This window comes from Aegilops tauschii, chromosome 7 (genome assembly GCF_002575655.3).
Source record: "Aegilops tauschii subsp. strangulata cultivar AL8/78 chromosome 7, Aet v6.0, whole genome shotgun sequence".
Classification (NCBI taxonomy): domain Eukaryota; kingdom Viridiplantae; phylum Streptophyta; class Magnoliopsida; order Poales; family Poaceae; genus Aegilops; species Aegilops tauschii.
The window spans coordinates 445717472-445742824 of NC_053041.3; the positions used below are offsets into that span (position 1 = coordinate 445717472).

The 25353-nt window shown below is 47.6% G+C and overlaps 1 protein-coding gene across 2 annotated transcripts; it reads left to right on the forward strand.

Annotated features, from left to right (window-relative positions):
- Positions 1-18290: 18290 nt before the first annotated feature.
- On the forward strand, positions 18291-20935 carry LOC109771648 (protein CUP-SHAPED COTYLEDON 1-like). 2 transcript variants are annotated; one of them, XM_020330347.3, is made up of 3 exons: positions 18291-18381; positions 18522-19039; positions 19943-20935. In XM_020330347.3, exons 2-3 carry the CDS (start codon positions 18551-18553, stop codon positions 20540-20542), a joined length of 1089 nt encoding a protein of 362 aa, XP_020185936.1. In that variant the 5' UTR covers positions 18291-18381; positions 18522-18550; the 3' UTR covers positions 20543-20935. The 2 variants fall into 2 exon arrangements, with proteins under 2 accessions (XP_020185936.1, XP_040249966.1); XM_040394032.2 differs by lacking the exon at positions 18291-18381 and having other exon boundaries at positions 18388-19039.
- The last annotated feature ends 4418 nt before the right edge of the window (positions 20936-25353 follow it).

Genomic DNA, 25353 nt, shown 5'->3' on the forward strand with positions numbered 1-25353 from the left:
GTTCAAGTGAAGCATCATGAAGAGATCAAATGCTTGAAGCTTGTCGTCCATTGTGGTGACAATGGACTTGTGAAGATGTGCGGAAGAGTGGCTCACCCATAGTGGAGTATGGGGGAGCAATCAACTAGTCTTCATCGAGCCAACACAACCAAGAAAGGTGGTCCAACTTGAGGGAGTCAAGATCGTCATCATCTAGCTCAAGTGGACCATGTGCAAGGCAAAGGTTTGCTCTTGATAGGTTTTCTATGTTACCGGTCTCATGATGGTAGTTGGGAGACCGGGTTATAGGATCGATTGCCGTACTATCAAGGGGGGCTCTCGATGAGTAGCTTGATCGTATCATTCATAGAGAGCTCAAACCATTGCATCCTTGCATCATCTTTGTTGGTTCTTGTTTGGTTCTTCTCTTTGTGAGTTTTGGAGCTTATGGTCATCTTGATGACAAGCTCAAGTTCATCGAAAACGGAGTTCACTCGCATCTTCTATGATGTTTTCGATGTTGGAGGTTATGCCGGTTCTTCTCGGTTGGAGGTTTCACTCCTCTATTTTTTTGGCATACCTCCCCTGCCTCTTCTTACTATAACCAGTCGCTGTTTTGATGCTACTCGTCTTTCTCAATCCAACAAGCTTGAGTTTGCTCAATTCGGAGCTCATATGCAGAAGTTATGGCAGTTTTGGCTTCCTAGCGGTAGTACCGCGGCCAGAGCGGCGGTACCGCTTATCGCCCCAAGCGGTAGTACCGCTGTCCAAAGCGGTAGTACCGCCTATGGCCATAAGCGGTAGTACGGCTACGGTTCCGCGCTGGTACCGCCTCGATTTTGGGTCTTGCATTTTTCGTGTCGAGTTTTGCAGTAGTTGCACGGCAGTAAGGCGCGGCAGTTCCACCTATAAGCGGTAGTACCGCCCTGATGGGCGGTAGTACCGCCTATAAGCGGTAGTACCGCTCCGGTCGGGCGGTAGTACCGCTACTGTTTTTTTTGTCCCGTGTTCTGCTCCTCCAGCGGTAGTACCGCTGGGGTGCGCGGTAGTACCGCTTATAAGCGGTACTACCGCCCCAAGGTTCATGTTTGGTTGCTCCTTTTTCCCTGCTTCTTCCGCCAGAGCGGTAGTACCGCTCGTGGAGCGGTAGTACCGCTCGTGTGCGGGCTGAGCACATAACGGTTGGATTTTTCCCCTTCTATAAAAGGGGGTCTTCTTCCCCAATGAACCTTATCCTTTGAGCTCGTGTTCTTCCCCCATTGTTGACCTTCTTCGAGCTTGCTAACTCTCAATCCCTCCATGGATTCTTGCTAGTTTTTGAGGGAAAAGAGAGAGGAGATCTAGATCCACATTTCCACCAATCACTTTCTCCTCTTTGTGAGGGGAACCCCTTGGATCTAGATCTTGGAGTTCTTGGTGTTCTCCTTCTTGTTCTTCCTCTCATTTTCTTCCCTAGCATTAGTTGCTTCGGTGGGATTTGAGAGAGAAGGACTTGGGCACTCCGTGTGCCCTTGCCATTGCATTTGGTGCATCGGTTTGAGTTCTCCACGGTGATACGTGGAAGTTACAAGTTGAGAAGCTTATTACTCTTGGGTGCTTGGTGCCCTTGAGCTTGTTCCTCTTGGGTGCTTGGGCGCCCTAGACGGTTGGTGGTGTTCGGAGCTCAATCATTGTGGTGTAAAGCTCCGGGCAAGCGTCGGGGGTCTCCAATTAGGTTGTGGAGATCGCCCCGAGCAATTTGACGGGTACCGGTGACCGCCCCCAAGGGTTGCCAAAGTGTACGGGTTCGGTGACCGCCCCCAAGGGTTGCCATTTGTACGGGTTCGGTGACCGCCCTCAAGGGTCCCTTAGTGGAATCACGGCATCTTGCATTGTGCGAGGGCGTGAGGAGATTACGGTGGCCCTAGTGGCTTCTTGGGGAGCATTGTGCCTCCACACCGCTCCAAACGGAGATTAGCATCCGCAAGGGTGTGAACTTCGGGATACATCGTCGTCTCCGCGTGTCTCGGTTATCTCTTACCCGAACCCTTTACATATGCACTTTACTTTGTGATAGCCATATTGTTTCTTGTCATATATCTTGCTATCACTTAGTTGTTTATCTTGCTTAGCATAAGTCGTTGGTGCACATAGGTGAGCCTAGTTGTTGTAGGTCTTGTGCTTGTCAAATTAACCGCTAGGTTTATTCCGCATTTGTTCAAGCCTAAACCGTAATTATTTTAAAACGCCTATTCACCCCCCCCCCTCTAGGCGACATCCACGATCTTTCACCGGGCCGAAGCCCCGCCGGCCCAGCAGCGCCACCGCCTCGACTGTCCCGCGGCCGCCCCCTGCGCCAAGTCGGACCTCACGGGGCCTCTTTATAAGCCGCCGCCACCTCGCCCTCTCCCCTCATCAGCCGCCGCCGCCTCCCACGCAGCAACAGCAGCCGCCCCGCACTGCCGTGCCGCCGCCGCAAGCCGCCGCCGCCGGTTTTTCTCGCCGACAACGAACCGGTATAAGCGCCGACCCGATCCGGTTTTTTTTGGTTACTTACTTAAAGCCGGTTTATTATTTACGTTAGTTTATTTACCGGACGTTCGTCTGTTAGTCTTTGGTAGCGAATGTTTCATTTGTTAGGTCTCGGTAGCGAATGTTCGTTCATTAGATTTTTCTTTTTCTGTTTATTTTCGGCCAGGGACCCATACGTAATTATTTTCTTCGCAGATTAGTTCCTGATTTTTAAACCCTCACAACTTTTCACTCGTTTGTCCAAATCCAACGAAACCAACGCCAAATTCTTTATCTTGATACCCTCTGTCCAGATAATCAACTTGAACATGTTTTTGAAAGTTTGAAATTTGGCTTCTAACATATTTGAATTTGAACTTCTTTTGATCGTAGTTTGAGTTTCGTAATTCTGCTTTGATTGATTCTTTTTTCAAATCAAATCTCTTCACTTGAGCTTTCTGTCTAGATATTTTTTATTTGGTTTTACCTCTACATCTTATACTTGAGTGCTTATGTATGCTATTGTTTGTCTATGATAGAGTATCCGGAGTGCGAAGCTTGCTACTACGAATCTCTAGGGTTTTCCGATCGTCAGCAAGGCAAGTTACACTTTGATCATATCCCTTTATTACCCAGTCTTTATGCATTAGTTATATCCTCAAAGATTGCATGAGTAGGTCTGGGAACATGTGGTTATTGCTATGTAGTTCATGAGGTAGGAACCTATTACCTTTGATCACCTCGGGAATATACGTTATGCTCATATTGCTTAGTCATGCTCGTAGACGGGGATTGGTTTGTGAGATTCTTGCAAGTTGTGAGAGATAATAACTAAGGGAAACTTAAGGTGGCTACTTTAATACACATCTAGGTGGATTGGTTGTGGGCACCTGGAGAATCCAGTGTTGTCCTAGGATATCCCGGAGTACCCGTGTGATCATCCTATGGAATGCCACCCAGGCTCAAAGGGATCATAAGATTATTCATGCTAGAAACTTCCGTGTGCAGCCACAAGCCATTATGGGCTCTGGCATAGTTGAGTATGTTGTGTGACCTCTTTCAGTGGTAGGCTAGCAGATATAGGGGAAAGTAGGTGGTACTGTCTACCCGGAGTAAAGAGTTAATGCTTGGGAAAGACTGTGCCTCGATCATCCGTTTCTCAAACATCATGTAGTGCAATAAATTCAATGGAGGAGATCGAGTCTTGTGGGGAAAAGTGCGCAAACCTCTACAGAGTGTACAAACTAATCATGATTAGCCGTGTCCCCAGTTATGGACATCTTGAGTATGTGGTATTTGAATTATTGGTTGATCTCATCACTCTATTTAATGAAATTGTTGGGTTATTAATAATTTGGGAATATTTGGGGTTGAGTTGGAGGAACCTTCTCAATAACGGCATCAACTTGGTAGAAAAATAAAATTTATTCCTTTGTTGTAGGGAAAAATTAGCTTTATGCAAAATTAAACTTAGAACCTCCACCAGCCAAATATGCATGTAGTGATAGATATTGTTCATCATTATTCTATGGTGTGAATTTGCCAGTACATTCAATGTACTGACCTACATGGCTGTAGCGTCTCATGTTGCAGGAATCTTACGACGAGTAAGTGATACGTTAGGCTTTCGATGTCTACACTCAACTTTGCCGTTGGCGTTGTTACTTCCGCTATATGGATTGAGGTAATAGTATTTACGTTACTTTTACATGTGATTGCACTCTGTTATAAATCCTCGAGTACTGTGTGTGTCAGCATACCGATCCAGGGATGACACTTAAGCACAGAGACTTGATCCATTTGGGTCGGGTCGCTACAATGGCACACTAAACTATCGAGTAGTCATCAGATCGAGCTTGCCAGACGTTCATAACATCAGCTTCAGCTCATACAATAGGCCTTTTACCTAGCGGTGCATCAAGGACATAATTCTTCTGTGCAGCAATGAGGATAATCCTCAAGTTACAGACCCAGTCCGTGTAGTTGCCACCATCATCTTCAACTTAGCTTTCTCTAGGAACGCATTAAAATTAGGGGAATGGTAGCTCGGGCCATTGATCTACAACATAGATATGCAAAACTATAAGACTAAGTTCATGATAAATTAAGTTCAATTAATTAAATTACTAAAGAACTCCCACTTAAATAAACATCCCTCAAGTTTATCTAAGTGATACGTGATCCAAATCAACTAACCCATGTCCGATCATCACGTGAGATGGGGTAGTCATCAATGGTGAACATCTCTATGTTGATCATATCTACTATATGACTCACGTTCGACCTTTCGGTCTCTAGTGTTCCGAGACCATGTCTGTACATGCTAGGTTAGTCAAGTCTAACCCAAGTATTCTGCATGTGCAAAACTGCCTTACACCTGTTGTATGTGAACGTAGAGTCTATCACACCCGATCATCATGTGGTGCTTCGAAACGACGAACTTTGGCAACAGTGCATACTCGGGAGAACACTTTTATCTTGAAATTTAGTGAAGGGATCATCTTATAATGCTACCGCCGTTCTAAGCAAAATAAGATGCATAAAGGATAAACATCACATGCAATCAAAATATGTAACATGAAATGGCCATCATCATCTTGTGCTTTTGATCTCCATCTCCAAAGCATCGTCATGATCTTCGTCATCACCGGCTCGACACCTTGATCTCCATCGTTGCGTTGGGGTCATCTCGCCAACTATTGCTTCTATAACTATCGCTAACACATAGTGATAAAGTAAAGCAATTACATGGCGCTTGCACTTCATACAATAAAGAGACAACCCTAAGGCTCCTGCCGGTTGTCAATATTACAAAACATGATCATCTCATACATCAACATATATCACATCATATCTTGACCATATCACATCACAACATGCCTTGCAAAAACAAGTTAGACGTCCTCTACTTTGTTGTTGCAAGTTTTACGTGGCTGCTACAGGCTTCTAGCAAGAACCATTCATAGCTACGACAAGAACCACAACGATGTTTCATCAAGTTTGTTGTCTTAACCTTCTTCAAGGACCGGCCGTAGTCAAATTTGATTCAACTAAATTAGGAGAAACAGACACCCGCCAGCCACCTTTATACAAAACTAGTTGCATCACTACTAGGGAAAAGGCTAGCAGCAGCGCGTGTTTTAGGTGTATCAGTAGCGCGGGGACCGGTGCTACTAATAAGGCGCTACAACTAACACGTAGCAGTAGAGCGTGCTCACCGGCGCTACTGCTATACAAGTGTAGCAGCAGCGCGCTTCTTGGAAGCTCGCTACTGATAATAGCTCTAGCGCGCGTTGCCTGGACGCGCTACTGCTATCGTGACGCTACTGCTAACTTTTCTCCACTCGCTACTGCTAATTTTAGTAGTTTTTGTATTTTTTTCTACATATTTGTTTTGTACTTGAACAGGCTTTATACAAGAATCTTTAGCAGATACAAATGTCATCATGATACACATACCAATGGCTGCGAGACCACAAATGTAATCATAGCATATACATATAAATAGTCTCATCATAATCATCATCCAATACAAAGTGGTATCTCGTCATCATCTCAAAAATAGCGATACATGCAAGTCTCGAATACTTGCAACTACAACGTCATCCATCTAAACAATGGTATATGCGAGAAGGGCTATCACTATGAGTGAGAGCGGAACTATGCAGTACATGAGGCGGCGGTTACGAGTCCTCTCTCGCGCTAGCGTGAACCTCAAGTAACTAGCTTCTCCTTCTGGTCTGCTTTTGAAGCCTTTATGGCTGGCGCCCGAGACCCCATTCACTTGCGCCTGACACTCAGGCCACTCGTTGTACACCCCCGGAACCTTCCCTTTGTACACGACATAGCACCGCCATCTCGCCATCAAGAAACTAGGTACCTGTTAGAGATGCATGTTCATCAAGAGGATGTACAATCATATGCAACAAAATATATTAGAGCAACACGAAAAAGAAAGGGTTAATTAGCAACTAGATGCAACATACAGTATGCAAACTAATTAACTAGAGGTAGGCAGGTCATCGTACCCAAACAAACAAAGTAGCGTTACGCAAGTTCGGCAGGGACCGTGGACATCACAAAGTTTCATCGCTACAGAAAGTATACAAGTTCAACCGACACATATCATCATCATCGGCATCGTAAATCACTAGAAGTTCCATCCTTCCATATCATCGAGGATGGACCCTAGCTTCTTGAACATCGTGAGGTCTTGACGTTGCATGCCTATGCGAGTTCGGACGTCAGCTCGAGATATAGGGCCGTGGTGGAACATCCCCTTCTCATCGACGACTTCTTTCATGATGATCGTCGCAATGTCCCTTTGGATGCGAAAGAAGTCATCTCTAAGTTTATAATCCGCTTCTCCATGAGAGTCTAGCCACTTGTGGATATGTTCATCATTTCTATTTGTCATGCGAAGCTTTTGGTGATCCGTGTTGAACTCAATCATGAGATGGAGGATGTAGAATCCATCCTTCTTGCTTGGTTTTGGGACATGGATGCAGCAGAAGTTAGTTTTATGCGCGAAACCCATCTTCTTGTTCCTTTGTTTCCTGATCTGCATGTGGCCACCTCTAATGCTGAAGCCTTGGAGAGCATCATCCAGAATATTCATTATGTGGGTGTAGTCCTTCTTCTCGTAGTCTCTGGAAGGGTCGAAATACACGGCATGGGAGACTCGCGGGTAAAGAACGATAAGGACGGCGCGCCCATTGCTGCGGGGAAAAGATACCTCAAATTATTCTTCATATGAGCGAGAAGGAATGATTGAAATGTACGAAAGGGTTGTCCGGAACTGACTTACTTTGGATGATAAGGCAGGAGGACAATTTCCTGGTCCTTATTCTGTACCACGAAGTTTTGGAGGTAGTCCCTAGCAGTTTCACGCTCAAAGTCGCCGAGACTCAAGAAAGACTCGTGCATGTAGTACGGATCCGCCACACAGATTTGCGAGACTTCTTCTCTCTTCATGATGGAGCTCATATGTAGCGCAAAAAGGCGGACGATTGTAAAATCGAGCCGCCTTGTCAGAAACATCTCAAAGATATGGTCAAACCGCAGGAAGAACACCTCCGCGGGCCGTGTATCGACGTAGCACTTCCCCTCAGGCACACAAGCCGTGTATGTCGGATATCCTGCATCCTTCGAGGCTAGTAGGCTTTTCTCAGTCGACAACACATGGTCGTGCAGTCTCCTGAGATCCCCTGATAGTGCCTCTAGCGGTTTCGACGGTAGCATCGGCTCGCCCGTGAGATGGAACATGGCCGCACCTTTCACGGGTACACGCTCTTCAGAATCCATCATCTGGCTGCTATGTGCTCTGGCTTGTTTGGAGGCAGCTATCTTCCCCGATCTCTTCCTCTCCTTTTTCTTGGGCACACCTTCCAGACCCTTCCTTAACCCCTGCCCCAGTGTTCCCGGGCTAAGCACTGTACGACCCTCGGCTAGTTGAGCATGTGTTGAGGCGGCATTTTCAGGCGTGTCCTATGAGGATTTCATGAAGAGAGACTTTTTGCAATCCCTGCTACGACCTTCCTGCCCGGGCAGATCATCCATATCCTCATTAGCATGCTGATAGCCCGATTCGTCATATGGTTGACTCATCATATCTATGTCACAGTCATACGCGTTTGTATTGAGGAAACCCATTGGGTCGACCTCCGTCTCATCATCCATTATATGTTCTACAGGACCGATTACATCAGCCAGTACTATTGCACCCCCTTCATCACGTCGTCCGCCGCTCTCACCCGGCACTACAGGAGCTGGTAATTGCATAGGCGGGGTGGTGGTCTCCGCACATGGTTGTTGATGTGTGGTTATTGGTGTGCTCTCAGCCGGCTCTAGACGAATAAGATTCTTCGGCCATAGCAGCACCCAACCCTTGCAGTTTCCAATCCGCGGAGGGGTCTCATCGTCCTCTCCCACAGGATGTACTGGAGGAGGCAAATGCTCGTGCCCCGATTTCACACTGGACAAGTTAACTCTGAAGTGCCCAGCGGGGATCGGGTGGTTGTGGAACGTGGGTTGCAAGGGGTTCATTCGGCCTGCAAACAAATGTTTGTGGCGTAAAACATCCGAAAGGCAACGAAAATGGAATATTCTATGTTGATGCGACATGTAATTACCGTGATGGTGTCGAGCTCAGCCAAAGACGAAGGCCCGCCTAGCACGCCAGAGACTGAGGACGGGCTGCTATGAGCGGGAGCGACTGCGAGAGGAGGCCCGGTTGCGTGAGCAAGTGATGATGCGGTGGTGTTGTTGTTCACAGAGTTGGTCCCGACGAAACTGGGCAACGGGAAATCATGTACCGTCTTGTCTGGATTTTCCTTCGTCCAATTGATGATAGCTGGAACCAAGTTAGTAGAAAATCATTTCTGCAGACAGTTACAGCTGCATTGACTGCTTGCAGTAGCAACTCATTTTTCTCCTCGGCTGTTTTCGCGTCCTCAGCTGCTTTTTTCTCGACCGCAAGCTTCACCTTCTCGTCGATGTCCGCCTGACTAAACTTCTTTTTCTGCTTCTTGGCCTCCGGGTCCTTGTTGTAAAACACCTTCCACGTGGCGCCGCTCCAGCGCCGTGCACACGACCATATTGCGGCCGCTGGCCCAAAGGGAGTCCCTTAAGTTCGTTCAAGGCCCGGTTGAGAGGGGTGTCCCACTTGGGCCTCATCAGAGAAGTAGGGCTTTCGGCTGCAAGCTGGTGTTGCTTCTCCTGCAGAAGGAGCGTGAACCGTTTAGGAATGTGTAGTCGACTAGATCTGGAGCTAATTGTAATGTGGTAAAAGAATAATTACCAGTAGTCTAATCAATTTCCTCGTGATCTGGTCCGTGTAAAAAACCTTCTTTTCCTTGTCCCACTTGTAGCGGGCCCTGATGAAGTCACGCTCCAAGGGGTTGGTGAACTTCGCGAAGGGGTCTGGGATACCCGCGGCTTCATGTTCCGCGTCCTCCTTATCCCATATGGGCCTTTTACCGAGGTAGCCACGGCTTCTGAGGCGATGCTTCCCCGTGTTCCTTTGCTGAAGGCTCTTGAATTTTGCAGCCTTAGACTTGGCTGCCTCGGTAGCGCAAGTGTCCTTGAACTTTTCGAACTCCTCTACCGTAAGTGTCGGATTTTCCTCCAGAATCTTGGACAGGGGTTCCTCGGCCTCAATAGCTCGTTTCACCCTCCCTTTCCAGGAGGCCAAATCATTGCTGAACATGCCCATGGCGTGATTGTTAATCTTTTTCATCTTCGGATCATCCCACGGTTCTTCTATGTTATCATCACGGTCGGGGAACTTGAATCCCTAGTTTGTTAGGTTTTCGTATCCTCTGCTTCTTCTTTTCGGTAGCGGCATCGGTACCTTCCCCGCCGATATCTTCCTCGCCGGTACCTTCCCCGCCGGTCTCGGCGCCGCCATCGGTGCCGGCGCCGTCGGTGTAGATGTCGGCGTCAGTACCATCATCGAGGCCGACCTGCAAACCTTGACTTTGCATTTTCTTAGCAGTCAAATAGTCAAGGTATCCTTGTTCACCCTCATAATCCATCTCGTCTGCATCTTGGTCAGAAGGCCCAGTTTCTTCGTTGTTCGACATGTTTCCTATGATTAAGTCTCCTTGTTTAATTCTAAAACTATGAAAAAAATGAGAAATGACATAAAAAAGAAATCTATGTTTGCCGGAATGTCATTTCCGAGCACTCGATATGCCTACTATCTAGCACAAATCATGCCACAATTCATGGAGAATTTCGGCATGACCTTTGCTAAAAAATGGACATATCGAGCACCTGAAATTCACCGGAACAGAAATGAATCAACATTCCGGTGTAACATAGGCCACTCGGATCATTTACCCTGCACATAATCATCATGTCCAAATGACATGTCCAAATTTCCAAATATGACATGTCCAAAACATCACATGTCCACATATATAACCTAATTAACCATCTGCCCTAATTAAAACCTAACTAAATTAACCAAAAAAACCTAGCTACCAGAGAGAGGAGGAGAGGTGGGGGGCTTACAGAGGGTGCAGGCCCGACGACGGCCGAGGTTGGGAGGGGTCAGGGTCGAGCGCCGGGGCCGGAGCCGGGGTCGGGGTCGGGGTCGGGGCCGGGGCCGTGGGCGAGCGCCGGGGTCGGGGGCCGGAGCCGGCGCCGGGGTCGGTCGGTATCGGGGTCGGGGGCGAGCGCAGAGGCGCGGCGAGGGCTCCGGCGGCGCGACGGGGGAAGAGAGAGTGTGGGGATTTGGGGGAAAAGAGGCAGGATGAAGAGAGGATTGGGGATTTTCGGGGCTAAGTGGGCATAGTAGTAGCGCGTTTAGGCAAAACGCGCTATAGCTACTCGAGGTAGCTATAGCGGTTTCGTGTAGAAACCGCTACTACTACCATGACTAGATGTAGCTCTTTTCTGAAAAACGCGCTGCTGCTATAACCAGTACCTATATAACAGTTTTCCCGTTTGTTTCCTTCTATTTTCTTTTCCTTTATTTTCTCTCACTTTTTTTAGAGCAGTTAACCAAGGGAATTAAAGGCGGTATATATTGCATCATTTGACGGTTAAATATGTATACAAAATAGGAACATATATATTACATCATTGGACCCATGCATAATAATGGCTAAGTGTGTATACAAAATAGGAACATATATATTACATCATTTGACCGATAACATACGGTTCCTCAGCGTTGACGTTTTCGTTTTTGAGTCAGCTTCTTTCCCTTCTTGTTCGTTGAAGAATAATTGAGCCCCTCATTGTGACTTTGCCTTTTCCATGGAGTACGATTTTTCTTAGGTAATGTAGTATTGATTCTTCTTTTGACGTATACTTCATCATCATCATCATCTTCCCTCATTGGGTTGCCGTACTGATCGTAGTCTTCCTCGTTGGCGACTCCATCCATTCCAATGATGTTCCTTTTGCCTCTCCTCACGACAACACGGCTGGGAATGCGCGGGTCGGTTATGAAGAAGCATTGTGTCACGTGCTTAGCTTGTACCCATGGCTCATTTTTTGCGATAGCGTTCACGGTAGCGCTCTTGGCGTCGAGTATAGTCATGGTAGTGAAATTCCGGTTTTCTCTTTCGACATTCTTAGCCCATCTGACATGGAACATCGTCGTGTTGTGCAGTCCAGAGAAGTCAAGCTCCCAGATCTCCTCGACCCTTCCGTAAAATCTTTCAGTTGCGCCGTTGTCGCTGCCGGTCATGCATTCCAGCATCACCCCTGGGTTCTGATCATCACTGTCCATATCTTTGGCCACCGTGTAGAACGTGTATCCGTTGATATCGTATGCCTGATAGGTTAGGAGGTTGGGCGAGGGGCCATGTGCTAAGGCGTATATGAGCAATCTGTCCTTAGAGCCCTCCTCCGGGGGATTAGCAATAATATGCTCTTTGAACCAATGTAGGAAAGTGGAGTTGTGCTCTCTAGTAACTTCAGCATCCGTCCTGCATACCCCCCGGTCACGATACTTCTTTGCGATAATTTCTTTGTGCAGTGCCACGAAAGGATCTACCTCGTCTAGGTGTTGTAGCACTACCAAGTTTGCTATGTCAAAGTCGCTGCGTCGATCTAAGTATGCCACATGCAGTTCCCTGCGACCGTTGGAGTGACCTTCTCCTTCGAGCCTCCCATCGTGCTTGTTAACGGGCAAACCAACACTAACATCAGGCGGCTGGTCTGCACCATGTAGAAAATTCTCGCGGAAAGAGATGCACTCTTGTGTCAGATAGCCCTGGACGATGCTTCCATCCGGACGGGACATGTTACGAACGAATCCTTTGATGATCCCATTCATCCTCTCAAACGACATCATGTTGTGCAGGAATGACGGCCCCAAGTCTATTATGTCGTCCACAATATGAACACACAGATGCACCATCACGTCAAAGAACGCGGGCGGGAAGTACATCTCAAGCTCATTCAGTATCACAACAATCTCTTCCCGTAGCCTTCGGAGCTGCTTCAGACTGATCGACTTTTGAGAGATGACGTCGAAAAAGTTGCAGAGACCAATAAGCGTGTCACGGACGTGCTTGTCCATTATCCCTCTAAGGGCAACAGGTAGTATCTGCGTCATCATCACATGACAGTCATGGGACTTCATCCCACTGAACCTTTTCTTGTCCGTGTCTAGATATCTGCTTATCTTGCCACAATAACCGGAACTAACTTTGACTCTGGCAAGGCACTTAAAGAATTGATCGATCTCAGCCTGACTTAAGGTGAAGCAAGAAGGGGGGCAATAATCCTCTTTCTTTATTTTCTTGCCCTTCTTCTCCCGCGCCTCTGTCTCCGTCTCTGTCTCGTCTGACTGTTTATGGGGCGGCATGTGCAGATCTTCCCTGATTTTCAAATCTTGCAAGTCTTTTCTTGCCTTCGGGCCATCCTTGGTCTTATCCGGCATGTTCGTCAGTGTCGCGAGCAAACTCTCAAGGACATTCTTACAGATGTGCATTTGATCAAGGCAATGAGGTGTATCAAGTTTGTGCCAGTACTCCAAGTCCCGGAACACAGACCTCGTCTTCCATACCTTCAATAGTGGCTCCGGCGCCTTTTTCATCGTCTTTCCCGGCGCGGGGCACTCCTTCCAGTTTTTCAACAGCTCATCGATTTCGGCACCGCTCCGCTTACGTGGAGGTCCTCGATGCTCAGCGTGACCATTGAATAGATCTCCATGGGTCGTCCTGTTCGAGCCATCTTCGATGCCCCATGTACACGATTTTCCCAGACCCGCCATCTTTCCTTGACGTTAGCTGCTGAGACGTCGTATCATCCATGCACCGCGTGCATCCGCAATATCCATGGCACACCTGGCCTGCGACATATCCGTAACTGAGATAATCGTGCACCGTCGTCATCAGCGTGGCTCTCATGTAGAAATACTCGCCTTTGCTGGCGTCCCATGTCTTGGCCAGTGTTTTCCATAAAGTGTCTAACTCCTCTTGAAGTAGCCCCAGATACAAATTAATATTATTTCCTGGTTGTTTCGGCTCTTGAATAAGCATGCTCATGTGAATGTACTTCGACTTCATGCACAATCAGGGGGGAGGTTGTACATCCATACAAACACGGGCCATGTGCTATGGTTGGTGCTCTGGTTGCCAAACGGATTCATGCCATCGGTACACGCGCCGAGCACGATGTTCCTTGCATCACATTCAAAATACCGATAGAAGCTGTTCAACGCTCTCCACTGGCTTCCATCCTTGACGTGTCTCAGCTTCGGATCATCTCCATCGTCGGGCTTCTTCCTCTCCGCATGCCAGCGCATTAGCTTTGCTTCCTTGGGATCTACGAAATACCGCTGGAGACGGGGCGTGATCGATAAGTACCATACAACTTTCTAGGGACATTTCTTCCCGGCCTTCTTGTATCGAGAAGCATTGCACACCGGACAGCTTGTTTTTTCCGCGTGCTCCTTCCGATAAATTATGCAATCGTTGATGCATGCATGGTATCTAACATGCGGCAGATCAAGAGGGCACACGATCTTCTTGGCCTCATCAACACTAGTAGGACATAGATTCCCCGCGGGAAGAACATCCTTTAGGTACTTCAGATGCTCACGAGGCTAGTGTCGGTCCATTTGTTTTTAGCCTTCGTCTTCAGGAGTTGGAGCATGAAACTCAAGTGGGTCACCTCAGGATTGCAACCATCATACAATGGAGTGTTCGAGTCTACCACCAGTTGCTCCAGCTTAGCCTCCTCTCTAGAAGTAGCTCTCTCAGTACTCGTCTCCTTGCGAAGCAGTGCTTGAACATGAGGGTCCCGCACGATTGAACTTAGTACCGACGAACTCTGCTGCGTGGAGTCCACGTTCTCTCCGCCGACATGTCCAGCCCCTTCTCCTCCGCCATGTCCTGCCCCTTCTCTGTCGCCATGTCCGGCCTCTTCCCCGCCGCCATTATCGATCATCTCTTCGTCTTGCCCAGTGTCGTCATTGGCTGCCCCGTCGGCGTCCTCAACATCATCATCCTCATCTTCAATTATCCACCGAGTATAGCCATCCATGAAACCAGTCATGAGCAGGTGCACTTCGACACGACCTTCGTTATAGGGGTTGAGCAAAACTATTCCTTTGCATCTTTGACACGGAAATAAAACCTCTGTCAGGTTATTTTCTTCCATGTCCGGCACCGCCGACCGCAACCACCTGTCCACCATCGTTCCACTGACCATCATGAACACCTGCACGGTAGTAATAAACAAATTGATTATAAAAATGCGTGCATGCATCAAAGTCATACAAAAATTCGGCATGACCTTCCCTAAAAATAGGACATATATAGATCTAGAGTTTGCCCGGAATTCGCCGAAACGGAAATAAATTGACATTTCGGCAAAACATAGGCAACTCAAAAGCACAATTTGGCGTCAACTCATGCCACACACACAATTTCCATCATATTTCCCAATTATCATATCACACACACATACACATATTTCCATTTTGCAAAATCATGAAATTTTAATCACCTCTATCTCGAGATCGAGCACACGGTGTGGATGGTGATGTAGGGAGATCAAAAGTGCACAAAGCTCTTCTTGACAAAGAAAGATCCAGTTAGGGGGCAAATAGGTCACCTAACTAAATGCTACATCTACCTAGCTAGCTAATTTGGGAGAAGACAACTTCAACTAGTGGAGTAGGAAGGAAAAAAAGAAAGGAGATGCATTAATGGAGGTGGTGTGGTTAGCTAGGAGTAATGAAGAGAGGGAAAGGTAGGTAGAAGAGAGAGAGTAATGGGGGGATAAGTATTGAGGAAGAAGAAGAGTGAGAGAGGGAGGATGTGGGAGGTAGGGGAAAGGGAGGAGAGGAGATGGGGAGGGGGGAGGTGGAAAAAGGTGGTGGGTGCTGCGTCTTAGTAGTAGCGCGGGGGCAAAATGCGCTACTGCTAAGAGCGTAGCAGCAGCGCGCTTTCCTATCACGCGCTACTGCTAAACGGGCCAACCGTGTGGACAATTTCAATTGTATAAGGTTTTCCCTAGTAGTGCATGTCTGTCGGTGGAATTGGTCTCATGTGCGTGGACATGTAAGGTTGGTCCGGGCCGCTTCATCCCACAATACCGCCGAATCAAGATAAGACGTTGGTCGTAAGCAGTATGAGTATCACCACCCACAACTCTTTGCGTTCTACTCGTGCATATCATCTACGCATAGACCTGGCTCATGATGCCACTGTTGGGAAACGTTGCATGGAAAACAAAAAAAATTCTACGCACACGCAAGATCTATCCGTGGAGATGCATAGCAACGAGATTGGAGAGTGCGTCTACGTATCCTCGTAGACCGTAAGTGGAAGTGTTTCACAACGGGGTTGATGTAATCGAACTTCTTCGCGGTCCAACCGATCGAGTACCTAATGTACGGCACCTCCGTGTTCAGCACACGTTCAGCTCGATGATGTCCTCCGCCTACTTGATCCAGCAAGACAGCGAGGTAGTGGATGAGTTTCGGCAGCACGACGGCGTGGTGATGGTGATGGTGAAGCTATCCTCGCAGGGCTTCGCATAAGCACTACGAATATATGATCGGTGGTGTAAACGGTGGAGGCGGGCGCCGCACACGACTAAGACAATGTTCGGGTGTGCTATGCGCCCCCTTCCCACATATATATAGGTGGGGGAAGGAGGGAGCAGCCAGGAGGGCGCCCCAAGTAGGCCGAATCCTACTTGGGGTCCTCCCCCAAGTGGCACCCCCCTTCCTTATTTGGAGTGCGGGAGGAAGGAAGGAGGAGGTGACGCCCCCCCCCCTTTCCTTTCTCTCCTGAGGAGGGAAAGGCAGGAGGGGCCACCCCTCCCCTTTCCTTCCCCATAGGGCCGGAAGCCATGGGAGGGGCGAGCCAACCCCCTTGTGGGCTGGTCTGTGCCCTCCTTTGGCCCATAAGGCCCATATCTTCCGGGGGGTGCCCGGAACCCCTTCCGGTGACCCGATTTCTTCCTGGTACGTCCCCAAACACTTATGTGTCCAAATACCATCGTCCTATATATCAATCTTCACCTCTCGACCATTTCGAGATTCCTCGCCATGTCTGTGATCTTATCCCGGACTCCGAACAACATTCGGTCACCAAAACATATAACTCATATAACACTATATCATCAACGAACGTTAAGCGTGCGGACCCTACGGATTCGAGAACTATGTAGACATGACCGAGACACCTCTCCGGTCAATAACCAATAGCGGAACCTGGATGCCCATATTGGCTCCTACATATTCTACGAAGATCTTTATCGGTCGAACCGTTATGACAACATACGTTATTCCCTTTGTCCATCGGTATGTTACTTGCCTGAGATTCGATCCTCGGTATCTTCGTACCTAGTTCAATCTCGTTACCGGCAAGTCTCTTTACTCGTTCCGTAATAATCATCTTGTAACTAACTCATTAGTCACTTTGCCTGCAAGACTTCTTAGAATGTGTATTACCGAGAGGGCCCAGAGATACCTCTCCGATACTCGGAGTGGCAAGTCCTAATTTTGATCTATGCCAACTCAACAAACACCTTCGGAAATACCTGTGGAGCATCTTTGTGATCACCCAGTTACGTTGTGACGTTTATAGCACACAAGGTATTCCTCCGGTATCCGGGAGTTGCATAATCTCATAGTCGAAGGAATATGTATTTGACATGAAGAAAGCAATAGCAATAAACTGAACGATCATTATGCTAAGCTAACAGTTGGGTCTTGTCCATCACATCATTCTCCTAATGATGTGATCCCGTTATCTAATGACAATGCATGTCTATGGTTAGGAAACATTAACTATCTTTGATCAACGAGCTAGTCTAGTAGAGGCTTACTAGGGACACGGTATTTTTTTTTATGTATTCACACATGTATTTAAGTTTCCAATTAATACAATTCTAGCATGAATAATATACCTTTATCAAGAATAAGAAAATATAAAATAACAACTTTATTATTGCCCCTAGGGCATATTTCCTTCACTACGCACACGGGTTATGCTGGGAAATTGTCTGTGTTATTTTCACTCACCGTAAACAGTTCGGCTTGTGTGGAGAATTGTCTATTTATTTTCATTCATCGCAAACAGTCGTGTCGACTGAACTGTATGTTGTACATTGCACACGCATCTCGTTTTTTAGTCATACCTGATGCATCAGCCATCGCATACATGTCTTTTTTCTTTCCGATGGTTTAGGTAGGGTTCTGCACTAGTTGCTGCTAAATAAGCTTTGCAAAGCATGGTTCCATGTTTCTGAAGTTCTCTGGACTTGTGATATTCTCCCGTCAGAGGTTGCAGTGAACTTATAACAAATAAAATGCAGCAAGTTCCTCTGAGAGAAACACCACTTCAGCTCTTTCCTCGGACCATTGGACCATGTTTCGATTCCCATTTTGAACGATTTCGTGGATGCCTGAAGTTTGCGCTAGCATTGCATCAAACGAAGACGGTGGGTGCTTCACCAAAGATTAGCCTTGTTCGTTCCGCATAAAATCCCAACCCCAAGGTACCAAGTAGGAGCACGGAGCGTGCGCAGCTCCGAGAGACAGAGGGAGACGCATGAGCATATGATGGATTGCTGGAAGCAATCGATGGAGCTGCAGCTGCATCTCTCTGTCCCTGATCATCTCATCTCGTCGTCTCATCTGATCTCAGCTTCAGCTCCATCAGTCCCACAGTGCTCCATGCAGCACAGCACCACCACTTCTCCCACGACGAAGCAAGCCCTCCCCCATGGCCGGGCCCCGCCTAGGCCAAGGCAGCCTCTGTCGCTGACACCCTCCCCGATTCGTCGAATCCCACATTTACTCCTCCTCACCCACCAACCCCGACCCAACCACGCGGCCAGCGGCACTATAAAACAAGGGCTCGCCTCCGCTACCAGCGAGACAGCCGCTCCCCACCACCACTCGCTCTTCGATCACCTCTCTCGCCACAGGTAACAAACACTCCCACTGGTCCTGATCCTTCCATTCCATCCCATTCCCTTGGCCCTGGTGCTGCTCGATCGCCCAGTTCAGCTGGGTCCGTTCGTTCTGCAGCTTCCGGCATTAATGGAGCACGCACGCTTGCTTGCAGGTCAGTGCAAGGGCGCGGCCGGGACCGGGATGGAGCGGTACGGCTCTCTGGGCATGCGGCTGGACGGCGGAGGCGGCGACCTGCCGCCGGGGTTCCGCTTCCACCCGACGGACGAGGAGCTCATCACCTACTACCTCCTCCGTAAGGTGGTGGACTGCGGCTTCTCCGGCGCCCGCGCCATCGCCGAGATCGACCTCAACAAGTGCGAGCCGTGGGAGCTGCCGGACAAGGCCTGCAAGACCACGGCGGAGAAGGAGTGGTACTTCTACAGCCTCCGCGACCGCAAGTACCCCACGGGCCTGCGCACCAACCGCGCCACGGGCGCCGGCTACTGGAAGGCCACCGGCAAGGACCGCGAGATCCGCAGCGCCCGCAACGGCGCGCTCGTCGGCATGAAGAAGACGCTCGTCTTCTACCGCGGCCGCGCCCCCAAGGGCCAGAAGACCCAGTGGGTCATGCACGAGTTCCGCCTCGAGGGCGTCTACGCCTACCACTTCCTGCCCAACAACACCACAAGGGTCAGCTACGTTCCATCTTTAATCACCTCACTCGTCTTCTTTACTACCAGCGTCGATCTGCATTTTCGTCTCCTATGCCGCCTGATTTTTACAGTCTTTTCTCTGGGGAAGTAGTGGTAGTAGTAGTACTGGCGGCGATGATGCAATGGTGTAAAGTCACGGGGGGTTTTAGGGCAGATTTTGCTACTCTACCTGTGAGCTTACGTTTCGCGTGTGAAGTCATGGCTACGAGCTAGAAGGATAAGAGCTAAGCTAGTGACGAGTAGAGTAGAGCTGCTGGAGCAGCAGGCTCTGTACGTACGTGTGCCTGTTGCAATTCAGATTGCATTGCGTGTATATGGTAAGCGAGGGGCTTAAGTGCAGTGAAAGATTTGCTGCAGGGGATACGAATCTTTTCTTGGCCGGTGACTGCCCGCGATGCTGCGAGTGCATGCGCAGCTTACTGATGCGTAAATGCATGCCATGTTTGGGTGTTTTACTGCGTTCTCTTGAACCCATTCTACATTCATCTCATGCATCAGATAGTTCTCTCTTTTACCTTCTTTTTTTACTCGGAGATGAAGAAGTCTGGCTTACTTGCTTCATAGCTGTTGTTTTAGTGTTCTTCGCTGGTTGCGTCATGAAAAAAATGCTAGGTGGTGAGATTTGATCTAAGGCAATGAAAATGGGGAGATGTTTTCTTCCCTCTGCAGTAATAAATGGAGGTTCGAAAATGTTAATAAACAGTTAACTTTTGAACAATGTCCCCTTTTCAGAATAGAAAAATAATAACGGATGTAGAACTCGTAGGTGTAAGATTATCGCATTCAACAACGTCGTCAACGAATTTCAAAAAAAAAAAAAAACGTCGTCAACGGTGTGATATTCAGCATGTTTTGCTCACACGTTGATATATATATCCAGGATGAGTGGGTGATCGCCAAGATCTTCGTGAAGCCCGGCGCGGTGCCCCCCTCCCGCAAGGTTCGCTACGGACTCAGCAGCGCCGGCGACACATCGTGCTTCTCCGACTCCACCTCCGTCTCCATCGGCGGCGGGGGCGGCGCCTCCGCCTCGTCGGCGCCGCGCCAGCAGCTCCCAGACACCAGCTCGCTGTTAGCCGCGGCTCACGCCGCCGCCGACGGCGAGAGCAGCTCCTACGGCGCCGCCGCCAACAACAACGCGGCGGGCAACTGCCGTGAGCTCGTGCCCTGCTTCTCCACCGCCCACATGGATGCCACCCTCCTCGGCATCGGGCAGTACGAACCGGCTACGCTCGCCGTCGAGCAGCCGTTGGCCTTCTTCCATGGCTCCCGCCTGGTGCAGGCGGCGGACAACCTCAGCCTGCCGATGTTCCTCCCCGGCGGCCTGCAGTCCGGCGTCTCCCCGCTCGGCATGGGCGGAGGGGCCTTCCAGCACTGGCCGTCCTCCGGCTACGACATGAAGCTGGAGGGCAGCCGCGCGCCGCCGCAGATGGCCGTGGGCCCTGGCCAGCTTGACGGCGCCTACGGCTGGGGCTTCTAGACCAGTATGCATGCATGCCCTTCATCGTGTGCTAATTATGCTCTCTCATTCTAGCTTGCTTATCAATATGCTTAGATGCTAAGTAGCTATATCTCGATCATTATGCTGCAGTAAGTTTCGATTATTTATGCTCTCTGATCGTCGCGTGTTACTACTGCAATAGCAGGACACACGACCTCACGAGCAAAGTACTTTATCACTAGCTATGTTACCTAATTTACAGATTATTAGCTAGTCGTATGTTGTTGTATTAGACTATATATGCTTAATTTATGTATTGTTAGTCGTATGTTGTATCAGACTATCAGTGAGTGGATCGAGATATGTACCGATTCTACTGTATCAGACTAGTACTAATTTGTTGAAATCATCAATGTATGTGTATCTAAATTATCACGTGTGAACGATGCAGTAGCATATGCTTGGCATTTTCTTGTTCACGCCACTATTTCATTGAAGAAACAATGTAACTTACTCTAGTAAGTACTCCCTCCGTCTAATGTAGTGTCAAAAACCGTCATACATTATGTGTTCTCTACCGGTACTAAATTGGTTTTAGCAATTGCATGCAATGGGGTGGTACTAGGATCTCTCTTACCGATCTAAATTGGTTTAACAATTGCATGGAATGGGGTGGTACTAGGATAATATTGTCTAGCATGGGTACCACGTCTAGGACAGGTACCAACCTTCAAAGTCTAAAAGAACAAAGGAGTACAATGGTAGTTTTGGTACCAAGCTTCAAACTCTGGAAAAAGAATGATAGAATAGTACAGTATCTAGACTCAAATTCACCAAGATTTATACTCTGAAAAACAATAATGGATAGTAGTATCTTGACTCAACCCTGTGAATTATTAGTCATTTGGTAGGGAAAATGGGGAATATAATACAAAATTATGAGTACAAAAAGCGGGCATAGTATATTTTTTATAGTGTCAATTCTCCTTCACCCATAATACAATGAAAATCATTTCTTCGTGAAACTTTTCACCCGAGTGTAATACTAGAACATATTTTCCCCAAAAAGTTTCAGGAAATTTTTACCTTTTTTAGTAATTTCTAAATTGTATTTCTCTAGTACACTACGAGAGAATACACTGTGATGATGCTTCGCCTGGTACTGCCAGCGAGTCTTCACATAGTTCATGCTCTAAAAAGTTCTTAACGCCCAAAATTTAATACTTAGCTAGAGGTGAAATCTGTTCGGATTCTAATAACTAATGCACATACCATTTTCTATTCCATATTTTTACGGATTCAGAAGCGGGGCGCAGGCGTTGTGAATACGGATTCAAATACAAGATTGTGTTGGATTAAGACATGGTACGGTAACTGATCGGACTCGTATAGAAAAGGGCATATATCACATGCTTATACGAGAAATATGTACGTCCTCTGAGCTAAAATTATATTATACATAAATAATGAGCGAATGTTCAAATTGATACACTAAGCACACATAAAAACTTCATAAGTCACATCTCATAGGCAGATATAACATGCACATATTGATAATTAATACTCTATGTCAAAACTTCACCAATAAATCGGGTAAGCATATTTACAATTTCAGATTATTGGAGTCCGCCTGGGCTCGGTTGATTTATTTATTATTTTGAAACGAGGCACTCGGTTGATTCGTTGATCATTCCCATCATCAACTCATGTCGTCAGTCATCACCAAGAGTGAGCACGGACGGCCAATCGCACGAGAACTCGATCCTCTAACATACAGAAGGAAAGTTAGAGAAGCTACAGAGCCCTAACTTGCCTTCTTTCAATCCCTTGAATTAATTTGTACATTATAAATCTACCGTGTACATTTCTAGTAATTACAAAAAATAAATTGATGATAAAATAAAACTAATTTTAGATTATTTATATCTACAGTAAATACTAACAGTAAACAACTTGCTAACAGCCTCTAACTTTTCTTCTTTATTTTATACTAGACTAGCATCGTATCACTGTGACTTTCCCTCTTCTCTAAGTTAAGAGAATCCGGTTCCAATCTCACGGCGCACACAGGCCATGGCGGAGCAAGACACGGTGCCATACGTTTGCGTGCTAAAAAATACCACTCCCACATTTCCAGCAGCTGCCGTGTTTGGTCGAGCTACAACCACTTAATTTTTTTTAGTATTAAAACACTTTATATTTGTTTGTCATCTCCTGCATGGAAAGTGTTAGTTTGATCCTGAGCTCATATATATGCTTCCGTCATTAAACCGTCAAATTTTAAAAATAAATAAGCAAATTGTGAAACTCTATGTCAAAAGAATTGTATTGTTCTACTTAAACCTTCCCTTAGGGCGTCTTTAATTAACACATCGCCTAAAATCCTAGTCAAAAGATTGTTTTTTAGGAGTTAGACCCTATCTAACTCTTCGCTTAAAACGCTTAACTCCTCAATAATTTGAGGTGAACTACCCCACACTGCTCAAATTTGAGCAGGCAAACAAAATTTCTCTCTCGTGTCACTCTCTTTGCTTCCTCAACCGCCAGTCTCCCCCATGGCGTTAAGTTTGAGGTGAGGATTAGGTGAGCATTTTTTTTACTCCTCATTTTTTAGGAGTTATAAGACGTCCGGGGAGTTAAATATACGGAATGGTTAGAGATGCCCTTACCACCACACATCCAATCTCATGCACCGTGGTTGGTTAGTCAAAAGAACTGGAGTCGTCCTTAAATCTATTCTTCTTCAAAAGATTGGTGGTAGAGCGATCGGTTAGACGACCAAGAGCATCTGTTGCAGTGTGTGAAAAAAGGTAGTATGTCGAATATGGTAAGTGGTGACGCCGTCACCGTATGAACGTGCACCACATACTTACCACAAACACAATGCACATTTGGTGGGTTCGGGGAGCTTCTTTTCCATTATCTTGAAACCCGAACGCTATAGCCCGCAAAAAAAAAAAAAAAAACCCGAACGCTATGCACATGAAACCAAGAGGAAAATCGCAGTGGAAACCTAAGTAAAGCTTGTGCATATGTTGTTGAATTTGAGCAGCGTCGACGAATTCATCGACGTAGATGAAATATGATACCCTTGCAACTGGCCAAGTGGCAAGGCCAGACGGCTAATAAAAGACGGGAAGAAGATCGAGCGGGCTACAGCAGCCTGCCTGCCTGTGCGTGTACATGCATGCTTGTAACGGAAGTGGTGGTGTTCCGTAACCCGATGTGCTAAAAGTCCACCCCGGCCGTTTCCCTGGCGCGGCATGATTCCCTGCCCCGCTTTTGCATGCATGCGTCCATCCATCCGTCCATTCCAACCGTCACTTCTCCACGCGGCCCATGCCCATGCCTCTCCCTCTGCCACGATGTACCAGTACTACGAAGGGTGGTGGTAGGAGGAGAGTAATATTTTATGTGACGGGCCGACGAGATGTGGACGTCTCCTGCTGGATCCCAGGGAAGGAGAGGGATGATGGATGGATGGATGGATGGATGGATGGACGGACTGGTGGTACGTGACGGGGGATACAGGTTTAATACACAGCCTCTCGCCCGATCGATCAGCTCCATCAGTCCCCCGCCGCGGAACAGCTCCATCCATGGCCGCCAGCTGCATGCGCAACGTCCGCCTCGTGCTCCGTAAATGTCTGACGCCTCCTCGTCTGTAGATATCGCTCTCAGCGGACGGAGATAGACTACTGCATGTGTAATGTGGCAGACCGTTTCGGACTTCTTTTTTTTTGACTTATTATCGTCGTGGAAAAAGGGCTGGCGTAGGCGATTGATCTGTGCCTGGTTCGGGGCATGTGATGACGCGCCATATTATCGCCTGTTTTTGTCGGCAGAGTTCAAGAACATCGTCCCCAAGAAACAAAAATGAAAGAGGGCAGACCTCAGTCATCCTTTAGCCTTGCAATGAAAGAAATCCGATGGCAAGAAAACTGAGTATGTGCTCGCGCGCGAAGTGAAAAATACTCGAGCACCTACACATTGATGACGCGGTAAAACCATGATTGAGTGACGGAAGCCGTTCGTCATCCACCGTCAAAAGCACGATAATTTCAATGCTTTATCGGAAAAAATAATCGAGTTCCATCTTTAACAAGAAGTTTCCCTGTATTTTCAGCACAGAAAAGATCATGTGTTGCTACTGCTTTGTTGCTGCTCCCATTCGGATTACTACACGAGAGAGAGCGAGAGGTGCACAAAAGGACAAAATGGATCTCATACGTGTATTATTCTGTTGAGTGAAAAAGAATACGCATGCGCCATGCAGGCAGGGCAGGGCAGGCGTGGCAGAGCATAGCATGCATAGCAATGATGCCTGGGTGCAATTAGGGTGTCGCAATCTTACGTAGCCTACGCCTGCGGTTGTAAAAGAACGAACGGGGAGCTGAGCTTAACTGCACTGCAATGCACTGGCCCGTGATCTCGCCAGCGATACCGATGATTCGATCGGTGCAGCTGCGTGCAGACTGAGCTAAGCTGCAGTTTTGCATGCTAGGCAGGTGCCCAGCGACGACGAGTCGCTAGAGTACTACGTATACGTGCTAGTAGAGAAATAGCTGCAGCACTTCACTCGAGTTTAGCACAGTTTTATGCATGCAATCACAAACTCTGCAAAGCGCAGACCATGAAACATCAACATCGGATCTCCTGCCAGACAACATATGATGATTCCAGGAATCAAAGCCCTTCAACTCTTTTGATCTTTACTTGCAGCGAGATTTAACTGGCACCACCCATCTTACTGGCAACACCCATCTTGCATTCTTACTTATACTTGTACAATGTGACGCTTTTTTATGAGTGACACTTTTGGTCAGTAGGTTTTCTTTTCGTATTATTAA